Source organism: Chiloscyllium plagiosum, chromosome 6 (assembly GCF_004010195.1).
Source record: "Chiloscyllium plagiosum isolate BGI_BamShark_2017 chromosome 6, ASM401019v2, whole genome shotgun sequence".
Classification (NCBI taxonomy): domain Eukaryota; kingdom Metazoa; phylum Chordata; class Chondrichthyes; order Orectolobiformes; family Hemiscylliidae; genus Chiloscyllium; species Chiloscyllium plagiosum.
In genome coordinates, this window is record NC_057715.1 from 62,626,557 (window position 1) to 62,639,876 (window position 13,320).

The following is a 13,320-nucleotide window of genomic DNA, read 5'->3' on the forward strand; positions in this document are numbered from 1 at the left end:
GTTCGATGTCACGGCGTGTATTAAATTCATTGATGCGTGGACGGAGGGGGATGAAGGTGAGTCCTTTGCTGAGGACTGATCGTTTGTCCTTAGTGAGGGGGAGGTCTGGAGGGCTGGTGAAAACTCGGCAGGGCTGGGAGCTGGGATCTGGTGTGGGTATGGAGCTGGGAGTAGGGGCAGAGCCGGTAACTGGAATGGATGTGGTGGTGGGGGGAATGGGGGTGGAACATGAGCAGGGGTGGTGCCTTCAGGCACCCTGTCTGTATTCCTGATGAAGGGATTTTGCCCGAAACATCGATTTTACTGCTCCACAGATGCTGCCTGAACTGCTGTGCTTTTCCAGCACCACTAATCCAGAACCAAATAATTGCATGAAGCAAATCCCCTACCTGAGCTTCAAGCATGTGGTAGATGGATTTTGTTTTTGATCTAACTGTGTGGAAGCTGGCACATGACAGGAACTTGCAGTTGCACTGATTGTAATATCTCAATGATGAAATTGCAGAAGTGTATGGACAACAAGTGAGCTCCAACTGGTGTTAGCACAACCTTGGATAATCAGCCCGATGATGTCATTTACCCTATCAAGTATTTCGCTGACTTGCACTCTCTACCGTACATAATTCTACATTATATCATTCTTTCCCAACCTGCTTATAATAAACAATACTTTGTAGATTATTTATGTTATTTATAATGGACTGAAATTGAGAACTGTGTTCAGTCCTTGTGAAGTGATGCCCTGAACATTTAATCTCAATTTCTCATAGGCCCAAACTACATCGAGCACAATTATGGTGGAATTGTCTCAACGGTTTGTTTTATTGTGGATGTAATTTGTTCGTATGTCAGTAATAAATTGCCTTCAACTGGAATGGAGTTAATTATTGGAAAAATGTAAAAACCATTGGGAAGAATATTTAATGAGGCACTGATGCACTCACATGGCATGTTGTACTAAGTTAATATATCTTGTGCATATTGTCATGATGCTGACAAGAGAAGTGTGCAAGAAATCTGGCCCTACTATTCCATAAGCCATACCAAAGTATTTTGATGATAAAGTAAGATAATTATACTTGCACAAAGAGTTTTCACTAGGCTCACCAAGAAATTGTTTAAGAAGCAAAAATGTTTTAAATGTGTAGTCCAATTGGTTATCAATCCAGCTACTTTGCAGGACTTAACTATATCACTGTTAATACCAACTCACACAGATTCATACACTGACAGGACAAGACAATGCAGCTCTGTCAGGCAATTATGAGTGAATAAATAGGAAAATACCCATTGATCAAGAGTCCAGACTAAAAGGGTGGAATGAAATGATTTTCTCACAGTTCCTTTGTCTTTCTGTCAACAAGATCCAGTTATTGCCAGTTGCTAACTGATGAGAGACCCTCAGTTCGCATAAAAGGTCATGTGGACCCAGGTCTTAGATTGAATTTGAAGTTCAAAATTCAGACTGAGGTCAAGGATTCTGATTCCTGTAATACTATCAAGTACCTAGAGAATATTTTAATGAAATATTTCTTCAACAGATTTTCTTTAAAGGTTATATTGTGACTGAGAGGAGGAGGAGATGTTTTCCTTCTCAGCAGGTTATTCCAGCTTGGGAACAGGTTCCAAGTCTGTGACACAACAGAAACCAAAATCCAGAGGCTGTTGCTAGGCAACCTTCAGCACTAGGCTCATTCTAAACTTCTGTCTGTCTGTTTGTCTGGCAATTATAAATCATTAAGCATTCTCTTATCTCTATTGTAATTTTTTTTTTCCAAAGTCACTTGACTTTTTGCAAATACCACTCTCGATTCTTTTGACCTTTTGACTTTTACATTTCAAAAGTCACTTAAAACCTGAGAATTATGCAAATCTTCATTTTTCTAACTCACATTGTCTATAAATGCTTGTCATCTCAATTATATTCTATTGACTTTGTGGTTACTATTATTCAGTAAGTGTATCATGCCTATAACTCAATCTATCTGGTTTTCCTTGAAATAATAGCAAATTGAGGTGAAAGCAGTTGTGCTATTTTCAGATTGTTTGATCAACAAGCTGTATTGTTTTGCATTTTTAAAGTGTTGACCATGTTAAGTGAATATTTCTATTTTCAAGGGGCAGGAAGTTCTTAGATGTTGGTAACTTATTTGTTTTAAAACAAACAAAAGTAAGTGATCCAAAGATGTTCTGGATGAATCAAAGTCCAATTTGGTTTTACCTAATGAGGAACAAATTGAGTGGTTTATTGAAAAACAATGAAAAATCAAATAAGTCCTCAGAAGCAATTGTACTGAATTAAGAAGAGAAATATAATTTATCACTTGCTAAATTTAAATCAACAAATTAGCCACCAAAAATAAAGAACCAATTAGTGTGACACTAGAAAGATAAAACAGTAACAATATATACATATATAAAATGAAGATCACAAATGATGATAGGCTTGAAACAATGCAGGTAGTCTTTGCATTTTGCAGAATACAGCTGGAGAAAACAGTAGGACATTCATCCCCTTGAACCTGCTCCATCAATCACAGTAGACTAATGCTGATTTGTAAATTTACTCCAGTATATCCATGTTTACACATTTCTTTTGATTCCCTTACCCAATAAAAATATAGAAATATTTGTCTTCACAGCCTTTTGGGGAGAGAATTTCAAATGTTGAGCTCCCACTCCCTGTTCCTAATGAGGCAGTGAATGTGTCTTTTAGCCACTAATTAGTCAACTGAGGCAAACTCGCTGTCCTTATCGCTATTCAAGGCTGAATTCAGTGTCCCAACTAAAATGCAAGTCCTGCCTCTAATAGGGTGATTGTCCACTATTCTGTTCCCTGGAATTTTCTGGGCTCTCTCATCTGGGTGTAACAAGCATACACTTTTAAGTAAGTAGAGGCCCAACAACTCTGCGTTAATATGTTAACAGGGGATGGTCCCACCGTACATCCATTTATTTGTTCATTGGGTATCTTGAGTGGAAACCGATACAAGAGCTTGTCCAAAGAATCCATATAACAGAGCATTGGCAGTAGTGCAGGGAGCAAACATTTTTATTTTTCAAAATTTGCTCCTCCCCTTTCCACACTGCAGGTCAAAAGTGCTGGTTGTGGTAGTGAGGAATGTACTTGAATATACTCCAAAATTCTCATCACTGTTCAGACATCGGACCTGACCAAGGAGCAAGGCTGTGCAAGTGTGTGCTCAGGGTAAGCAAATTGCTCAGGGTAGGAAAAACATTTTGCACTTACTTCCTCTTGAGATGCACTACAGTTGTCCATTTCCTGTACAGAAAAGAATCTATTCTGACACATTCTTATTAATTAAGCAGTGATAAACAAGAAACGAATTTCTAAGAGACCGTAGCTCAGTGTGGACCATCTGGTAAACGAAACAATAAACCTTCGATTTGTTTTCAAATAGTAACTATCAAATATTAAAATACTAAAAGAGACAGTTTGCCTGTGTTTGTTGTGCATTTTGCTAGTATCTTCACGCAGCTGATGTATTCTGAACAGCGGTGGAGGCAGTTGTTTCTAACTCTCAACTATTTACTTGGTCTTTGACCACACTACTGAGCTACTGAATCAGTATAAAATGAATTAGTCTCAAACAACATTACATGCTGGAAGAATTTCATTTGTCCTGAAATAAAGAAACTTCTAATAATATCTATGAAAACTTCAAAGAGTACTTAGAGAAAGTCTGTCAAAGAATGTGTTCAAAGTTGCTATGAAAGGAAATAGATTAACTAGGGTGGAGTATGATGGTTCCATTCTGGCTGTAACTAAGAATTGAGTCTTCTAACTTGTCAGATTGAATGGACTGCAATGCTTGCCAGATTTGTGGAGAAATGTATCTTATGCGGGATTTTATTTGTGGCTGACATCTCCTTCAAAGAATTGAATATAAATTAGAAACAGCTGTCGAAGAGAAATGTTTGAGGTAATCTTTTTCACTGCGTTAGGGGATCAGGGTTTATTTATTTTAAAATACCAAACCAGATTGTGTTCCCTGTGTTGGAATTGTGTATGCTACTATATTGCCATAGGAACTGCAATTTCAGATGAATAAACACCATTTATTGCCAGTAGCAATATTAGAATTAGATTATACTACCATTTGGGGACGTAGGAGGTGATTTTAAACTCCGGATCCAAGCCAGTTCAAAATGGTTTAGAACTAATACAAATTCCACCTAAAATGTCACCTGTAAATAGCACTTAACCTATTTGGAAAAAAAAATCACAACTGCAGTTGAAAACTGAACCTGTAATTTTTTTATATATATGAGGAAGTAATTGCATCTAAATGGCACTTATAAGAATTAACAATTGAAATGGATTGACATAAGGGAACAATATTCAGAAAGCTTTGAGTGTACCTTAACATTCAATTAATTATCAGTCATTCCTAGCAGTAAAAGACCAGTTGATTAAACAGACATGACTGGAAGGGAAGAAAACTCCCTGTAGACATGACTTTGAGGCAGAAGGTGGAAAAGCTTGGCACCAAAGTCATTTATTGATGTGCATTAACATGAAGGTGGCAACTGTGAGGAGTGGCATATCCCATCATTCCCATGGGTCAACATTACAGTATGCCTGTAAGAAACCAGACTCATAGAATCTCTGCAGTGTGGAAGCAGGCCATTCAGCCCATTGAGTCCACACCAACCTCTGAAGAGCATCCGTCCAGACTCACAACATCTTACACTGCTATCCATGTACCTCTGCATTTCCGATGGCTAATCCACCTAGCCTGCACATCCTTAGACTGTGGGAGGAAACAGGAGCACCCAGAGGAAACCAACACAGATACAGCAAGAATATGCAAACTCCACACAGACAGTATCCAAGAGTGGAATCAAGCCCAGATCTCTGGCACTGTGAGGCAGCAGTTCTAACCATTGAGCCATTATGCCGCCCAAGATGAAGTCAAGTTTCAGGTCACAACTGAACATTACTAATTTAGCCTTTACAAGCTATATATAGTTTTACATCTTCACCTGAGCTGTGCCAGTACCTGAGGAAACACGTCCCATCATGGTTGTCAGTATGAATGAAGAAGTGAGGTAATAAACTCGCTGCGGCCTGTCAGCTAACTCTGGTTTTTGCTCAGAATTTGTTGATCATGCATTATGAGATTAGCTTTCCAAGAATCATCAAGTATAAGGTTATTTAGGCATTGAAGTCTCAGGAGGTGGGTGATTATGGCAGGGGTGTGGAGGGGAGCTCCTGGCATTACTTCCCTGAGAAAAGTGAATGTCCATCTGCAATACGGCTTTCCGGTTTCATCACTTTTGGTACCTGCACTTCCATATCTGAGAATGTGGTGGTCTGGTGTCCCTCTATTTGATCCTGGGCCTTTGCACATACCAATTTAGGGATTCCCCTCAGAAAACTTGTACCAGGAAAGAGAACTGTATAAAGTATTTAATTCGCAACACTAGGTCTTAAGATTTCCAAAAGTCCAATTGTTAGTAGGATATGTGGCTAAAAGGAATTCATCGATATTTACCTACTCCAATCTGCACCCTTGCCTGAGAAGTTGATTCACAGGCCAGTTCCCACTATGTGATCGGCGAATGTGGCGACCAACATATTTTCCAGCTGCAGAACAGAGCTGGTGCTTTCCTTGCCCCCTTCCAAAATGTTGGTAACACTCCCATTTGCTTTTGATTGGAGCTTTGAGCATTTAACTAAGCCTTAAATTTAAACAGTTCAAAATCTGAAGAGCTAATTTTTTATCTTATGAAATGGGCATCACCAGCAAGACCAGCATGTGTTGCCTGTCTCAACTTAGCCTTTAACTGATTTGTTTTGCTGTTTTAGAGGGCACTTAGGAGTTGGCCACATTGGCTTACATATGACACCAACATTCCTGAAGGACATTAGTGAACCAATGGATTTTAATGACAATCAATGCTGGTTTCATGGTCCCCATTACTAAGACTAACTGACAATTCTACATTTTTATTAATGAAATTTAAATTTCATCACCAGGCTCTGCTCGGATTTGAATCCATGTCCCCAGAGTATTTAATTGGGATTACTAATCAGGGACATTACCATTAAACTGCTGGTATGTACAACTTGGCATCTGGAAGAGCCTCAGTCAGAAGAAACTATCTCCGAGGAACCTCATGTATGAAGGGACAGAATTCTTTGAGAACACCCGTTTGCAAGAGGAAGTACAGAAAAGGAAGAGGAGAAAGAAATGCCCATGATCTCCAGGCCAAGAACCAATTGCACCTTCTGGAAACACTTGCCATTGTGGGCTTGGAGATGCATCTTGAGAATTGGGCTCATCCGCCACACAAGGACCTACAGAACCCGTGACCAGTAAGACAATATAACCTAGTTGTAAAATCACACTTTTCAGTGAGTGATTGCCAGAAAGCCGATAACAATAGTAAAAGTACACACAGTATAGATTTAACATAATAATCAGTCATAGCGACTCCAGATGGAGATCTGGGCTTTTCTATTCAGATATCAGTACTATAAGCAAAAAATAATGGGGACCTCATTTCAGCCAAGAACCATATCAGAAATATACTTAGAAATTTTTGATATGATATTTCAGATCTTGAATGCTGCATCTGCAAAAATAAATACCCATTAAATTGCTTCAAAGGTTTTTGACCAGTCCTTCAGCTTCATTGAATCCTTTAAAATCTTTGCTATGAGTGTGGGACTTGCACAACCAGCACTGTGATCACCAATGGCACAAAACCGAGATAAAATTAACTTTAAACTACCAACTTGTATTAAAGGCATAAAAGTATCATCAAAGGAATAAATGCAGATTTCAGGGGTTTGTACTCAATTTATCCCTGTACAGTTTCTGCAAGGGAGGAGTGAAGTGAGTACTGTTGCATGCTGCTGATTCTCTCTGCTTTCACTAAAGCACTGGCACCAAGTGGTATTAGTGTTAAAGATTTACTTTTATATAACTTGTTATACTTGGTTAATTTATTTTTCTACCACAACTAATATATCAGGCATTAAAAGCAGAAATAAGCTCTAAATGAACGTTGATTTTCAGAGTAATTTGCTGCCAGCATTAATGAAATTGAATATAGTATGATTCAAATCTTTATAACTTTCCATTACATCAGTTTCAGATATGAAATACATTGCCACCTGTTTGCTAGAACTTTAGTAATGTCTAATCTCAACTCTTGCTTTAACTTGCTTTTGCTTTAAATCTAAAAACACGAGTGTGATTTTCATGTGGTGTAGTATATGGCTAGACTTGTCGTAAATATTCAGTATGACATGCAGGATGTCTACAGTTCTGGTTGCTTTGAGACTTGACAGTGCTGTTGCAGATATCCACAGACAAAGCTAAACACGAGTGAGAGAGACCAGACATACTACACTGCCCATCTGCAATTTAGCTGTTATTTCCATCAACACCCTTTGTGATGTTTTGTCTGAATACCAGGAAGTAGACTAAGCAAATGAAAATGATGTAATGCAAAATAATGGATTGAAGGATGGATGGCAAGAAAATGTGGTTGGGATCCAGAGTCTGACATCAGGATACAAGAGGTATGAGTACGCATGGTCTTTTGAAAGAAGTACCAGTGTTCAGATTTCTCTACTACAAACACATCTGATTTTCTTTTGAGGGAACATATATTTTTAGTTCAATAAATTAATAACATTTTCATAAGACATATTTTTGTTGTGATGTCAAGTCAGAGTTCCTTTTCACACATGAAAATTTGCTGATGCCACATCTTTTAAATATTTAATCTCTTCTATCAATTCCTAATAATTGTAGCATTACTTTAAGGGAATTCATTCTTTTTAGAACAGTCCTTAAAACATTTTCTATGTGTTTGAAATGGGTGAAAAGTCATAAAGCTACTTTGGTGTTATGATAAAGTCATACTGGAGTGATAAAGTGATTTGTTACAGCACACGGGTCTTTTCTGGATTTAGTCTTAGGCAATGAAAATATTTTTTCACTAAGCTTTAACAAAACGTGGAGCAATTGGCAACTGGTCATTGTCATAAAGTTATGCAAAACAGCTGCATTTTAACAAATAGAGTTGGCAAGTTGTATTATCTCCTAATGCAATACTAAATATATTTTTAGAAACTTCAGTGTTGGGGATTATACTAGTCTATCTGCACGGTAGATATTAAAGTGTCAAAATGTTTACAAGTGATTGTTAAAGATACTACTTGTTAAGTGAATTTTGCTCAATAAAGGAGTATTGACTGAAGGCAAGACCAGGTTTTCTGAGGTGGAGTTGCCTGGCTTGGGACAAGTTGATCCATACACACATACAGCCCAGGGTGAACCCATGTTCCAGATGTAAAGATTTGAGAGCTACTTTCCTGATGTATGAAATTATAATTGTTCCACTGTAATTTATCGTAATTGTTAACTTTCACAGCAGTTTCCATAGGTCCTTACAACTGCAAAAAGCAGAACAAAATTTGGAACATTGCCATCTGTTCAGGCAGTCTGCTTAATATCAGAATACAGGTGCCAAAAGACTGGAAAGGCATGTTTAGTACAGATACAACACATCTTTTGATTATATCCATACTCTTTGAATGAAGAGTTGTTCATTTTCCTTCTACCTTTTTCAGGATGTTGTGTTTCGAAGGTGCTGTTTCGTCTAGATCGTTAGCTGAGGAGTATTTATGTGTATTTTTAATTACAATGTTGATTTTCAGTTCATCAAAAAATCTGTACTTGCATATTTATGATTTTGTAATCCATTTCAATCAACTGCAGTTCCGCAAAAAAATAACTGCTTTATATAGTATTCAGACTGAATAGCATCAAGGTCTTTCAATCTACTTTGGCTTTTCAGTCGATATTTGAACCAATGAGCCTATTTTTATGGAAAATTAGTAATTTGGTGAAGACATGAACTGAAAAATGGAAGTATTGATCCATCCTCCAAATGTCAATACTGAATGGAGCTACAGCCAATAGACTGAAGAAAATATTCAAATGGCAGAGATTCAGTCGGTGTCTAATCATTGTAGCATTTAATTACATCACAGCCATAAATAGAATAAGCACTATTCTAAGCAATATACAGTTGTATCAGTTTGAATTAATCCATAAAATCAGCTTCAAAGCTCATTGGTCTTTCAGTTCCTGTGCTGTGGACATGAAGTAGATCATTTTATTTTGTGATTTGGAGGAGCCGGTGTTGGACTGGGGTGTACAAAGTTAAAAATCACACAACACCAGGCTATAGTCCAACAGGTTTATTTGGAGGCACTAGCTTTTGAAGTGCTGCTGCTTCATCAGCTAGTTGTGAAGGAGCAGCACTTCGAAAGCTAGTGCCTCCAAATAAACCTGTTAGACTATAACCTGGTGTTATGTGATTTTTAATTTTATTTTGTGGTATTTAAATAGAATTTAAGGCCAGGTCTTTTGTCGTCCTCATATTGTAGAAGATATCGTAGCAAGTTGTTGAGAACAGGTATCTATAAAAAAAAAACACCAGAATTCAAGTAATATGTAAATAAGCCAGAATATGATTAGAGTTGCCCTACACTTCATCCTCCTTTTAATTGTTCAGCCTTTAGAGGGATTCCAGTAGAAGCAGATGATATGCCTGGTATGATCCCTACATTCCCTATGATCCACCAATGGCACCTCCCTCCACTGTTGATTCTCAGTAGCAAGTGTGTCCCATCTACAAGAAATTCATGAAGGTTCCTTAGACACTATTTTCAAAATCCATGACCACGACCATCTAGAATGACAAGGTCGGCAGATGCATGGGAACACTACCTCTTGCAAGTCCTTGTCAAACCCACTCACCATCCTGTCTGTACTTTCTGTGCCAAGGAGTCAAAAACATGAAATTCGCTCTCGATCAGATTTTGGGTCAACTTACACAAAATAGACAGTTCAAGAAGGCAGCTCACCATCATCCATGATGCCTCACAGCCGTGTAACCAATTTCATGACATTTTAATAGCCTTGAATGTTAAAGGTAAAATCAAACTCCCAAGTTTCACCAGCTCACCATCATCTTGTCAAAGGCACTAGGGACAGGCAATATAAATTGCCAGTAACACCCACATCCCTTGTCTGAATGCATAAAATATTATTTTTTTTTAGGAAGGCAATTGCCAGTTTTTAACAGAATACCAACAGGAACACACAAAGCCAGAAGTTATAAGAGTCATAGAGAGTCATGCAGCATGGAAACAGACCCCTTAGTATGGCTCGTCCATGTCGACCAAGTCTTCTAAACTGAACTAGTCCCATTTGCCTGTGTTTGGTCCAAATCCCTCGAAACCATTCCTATTCATGTACCTGTCCAAATGTCTTTTCAAATGTTGTAATTGTACACGTCTCTGCCACTTTCTCTGGCAGCTCATTCCGTATATGCAACACCCTCTGTGAAAAAGTTGTCCCTCAGGCTCATTTTAAATCCTTCTTCTCTCACCTTAAACCTATGCCATCTAGTTTTGGACTCCCCTACCCTTAGAAAAAGACCTTGGCTATTCTCCTTATCCATGTCTCTCATAGTCCAGGGAAAAAAGTCCCAGCCTATTCAGCTTCTCCTTGTAAATCAGAGCCTCTAGTCCCAGCAAAATGCTGTAAACATTTTTCTAAACCCTTCCAGTTTAATAACCCCTTCCGTTTGGCAGGGTGACCAGAATTGTATGCAGTATTCCAATAGGGTTTCACCAATGTCTTGTACAGCTGCAATATGATCCCAAGTCCTATACTCAATGCTCTGACCAATGAAAGCAAGTGTGCCACATGCCACCTTCACATTTACCACCCTGCAATGCCATTTTCAAGGAACTATGAACCTGCACCCTTCGGTCCATCTGTTCAATAACACTCCCCAGGGCCCTATCATTAACTGTGTAAGTCCTGTCCTAATTTGCCTTACCAAAATGCTTGCATTTATCTAAATTAAAATCTATCTGCCACTTCTCAGTCTTTAGCCCACCAAATGAAGGTTTTTTATTTGACGTGTATCTGATGATAGCTTTTATGTCATCACCTGAAGTTGCTGAATTGATGCCTAAGTGTCTCTCATTGAGATACTTTCAATTTGAAATTTGAAAAATTAATAGTAGTAATATTTCCAGTGAATAGCTCATCATTAAATTATTTACATGTTAATGCTGAAGCCCAGTGTCTCAGAATATTTTGCACATCTTGTCATTTATACAGTTATTAGGAACTGAGAGCAATTTGCGTTCCAGAGCAGAATTCCAGGAATGAAAAATATCTTAGACCGGCTGACAGAAACAGGTATTAATTCAAAGAATCTATAAATACATTATGTATCATCAAGACAAGGTAAACATATACCTATACTTGTTGTCAGTTTATGCTCCAATGTCACTTTAGTGCAATAAAATCCTGCTGGAGAAGCTGAGGTGTAGTATTCCCTGTAGATGCTGCATTTATAAAACATTCACCATGAGAGTACTTCTTGAGGTAACAGAAAGGCAAGCAATGTAACTGCATCTTAGGGATGTAACACAGGACAGCACGATGAGGAGAGACATTTAGCCTCTTGTATATTAACCAAAATGATCATGACAACCATCCATCCCTGCCTGCAAATCCATTTTGTGTTAATGTCAGCTGCACTCCACAAGGCCTCGCAGCCATGTAACCAATTTCATGACATTTTAATAGCCTTGAGTGTTAAAAGTGAAAAAAAACTCACAAGTTTCATAAGTAGAATGCTTATTCTTTTTTTGACATGATTAATATTTCTGTACATTGATTCACTCAACCTTTTTCTATTACTAATTTGCAACAAAAAGAATTATGCAGAATTAAAATGCTAAAACATTTTCTCTCCGTTAAAAGAATGAAATAGCATGCATTAAATGATGCACAATAATGACCATGGACATAGATTCTCAGAGGATTCTTTAAGCGCTTGAGGTCTGCTATATCCTGCTCAGCATGCCAAAACAATTGAATTATTTGTGCACTTCCTGTAACCACCTCAGTTAAATATATGAGGCATCTGTATTTATGATAACTATATCTCCATTACAACATCAATTAACAACAAAAATTAAACTTAATCAATATACTCCCAGTTAATCTTGGACGGTCTGCTCTGCTCTTATTTGAGATAACAATGACTGTTAGAAGTGGCTAGAGTTACAGAATATAACTCTGGCTTTGGAAGGCATTTGCAGTCCATGACTGAAATCATAATATCAAGAACACGTGGTGTTTACATAAACATTACGTGATATCTATGAATTAACATGAACTTAATGCATTTGGCATTAAGATTTGTTTTTGACACTGAATCATTGGATGGCTGCAGTATTTGAACAAATGCTGGCTCACTGCAAGAACAATGTAACCACTTCCACACCCTTTCCCTATGGCCCTACAAATTTATTATCTACAGATGCTTTTGCTATTCAACATTGAAAACTACAATTAAATTTGCCTCCACCACCCTCACAGGGAGTGCATTCCAGATCCTAACCCCTCCTACAATGTAAGAAAGAATATTACCACATGTTGCCTCAGATTCTTCTGTGTCTGCTTCTCACTCAGCCAATGAGAAATATTTCCACCTATCAATTTTGTCCAGACTAGTCATGACCTTTGAACATCAGATTGCTTTCAACCTTCTCTTAAGGACATTTCTACTTTCTTCAATCTTTCCTTCAAACTGAAGTCCTTCAGCCCTGGAACCATATTGTAATTTTGTTTTTGTATTAAAGCTTTCATATCATTCTTAGAGTGTGGTGCTCAGAACTGGGAAGAAAGATTAAATAGAATTGCATTGAAATATGCAAATATCTGAAGTAAAATGTTTCATCCTTGGGGTGGAAAGTGTTGGTGGGGGGGGGAGGGGGAGGTGTATACGATACTGGAGAAACCCTTTCAATTTCTATAACTACCCAGAATATCATTTTGATTAATCCTCCATCTTTTCTGATGTAAACTTAACAAAATTGTTTGAATAAATATGGACTACAGTAAAGCATTCGACAAGGTTCCCCATGGGAGACTGATTAGCAAGGTTAGATCTCACGGAATACAGGGAGAACTAGCCATTTGGATACAGAACTGGCTCAAAGGTAGAAGACAGAGGGTGGTGGTGGAGGGTTGTTTTTCAGACTGGAGGCCTGTGACCAGTGGAGTGCCACAAGGATTGGTGCTGGGTCCTCTACTTTTTCTCATTTACATAAATGAGTTGGATGTGAGCATAAGAGGTACAGTTAGTAAGTTTGCAGATGACACCAAAATTGGAGGTGTAGTGGACAGCGAACAGGGTTACTTCAGATTACAACAGGATCTTGACCAGATGGACCAATGG

General features: G+C 38.0%; 1 protein-coding gene across 4 annotated transcripts in view; it reads left to right on the forward strand.

The window, feature by feature from the left end:
* gab2 (GRB2-associated binding protein 2) overlaps positions 1-13,320 on the forward strand; it is a 311,584-nt gene that overhangs the window by 111,632 nt on the left and 186,632 nt on the right. For 2 of the 4 annotated variants that reach the window (XM_043691669.1, XM_043691670.1), the window contains exon 1: positions 3,107-3,208. The exons of 1 other annotated variant lie outside the window; for it this stretch is intronic. In XM_043691669.1, the coding sequence (XP_043547604.1) occupies positions 3,122-3,208 (87 nt within the window). In that variant the 5' untranslated portion in view covers positions 3,107-3,121. Of the gene's footprint in view, positions 1-3,106; positions 3,209-7,492; positions 7,559-13,320 lie in introns of those variants that run through there. One more of the 4 variants, XM_043691672.1, reaches the window with a different exon arrangement.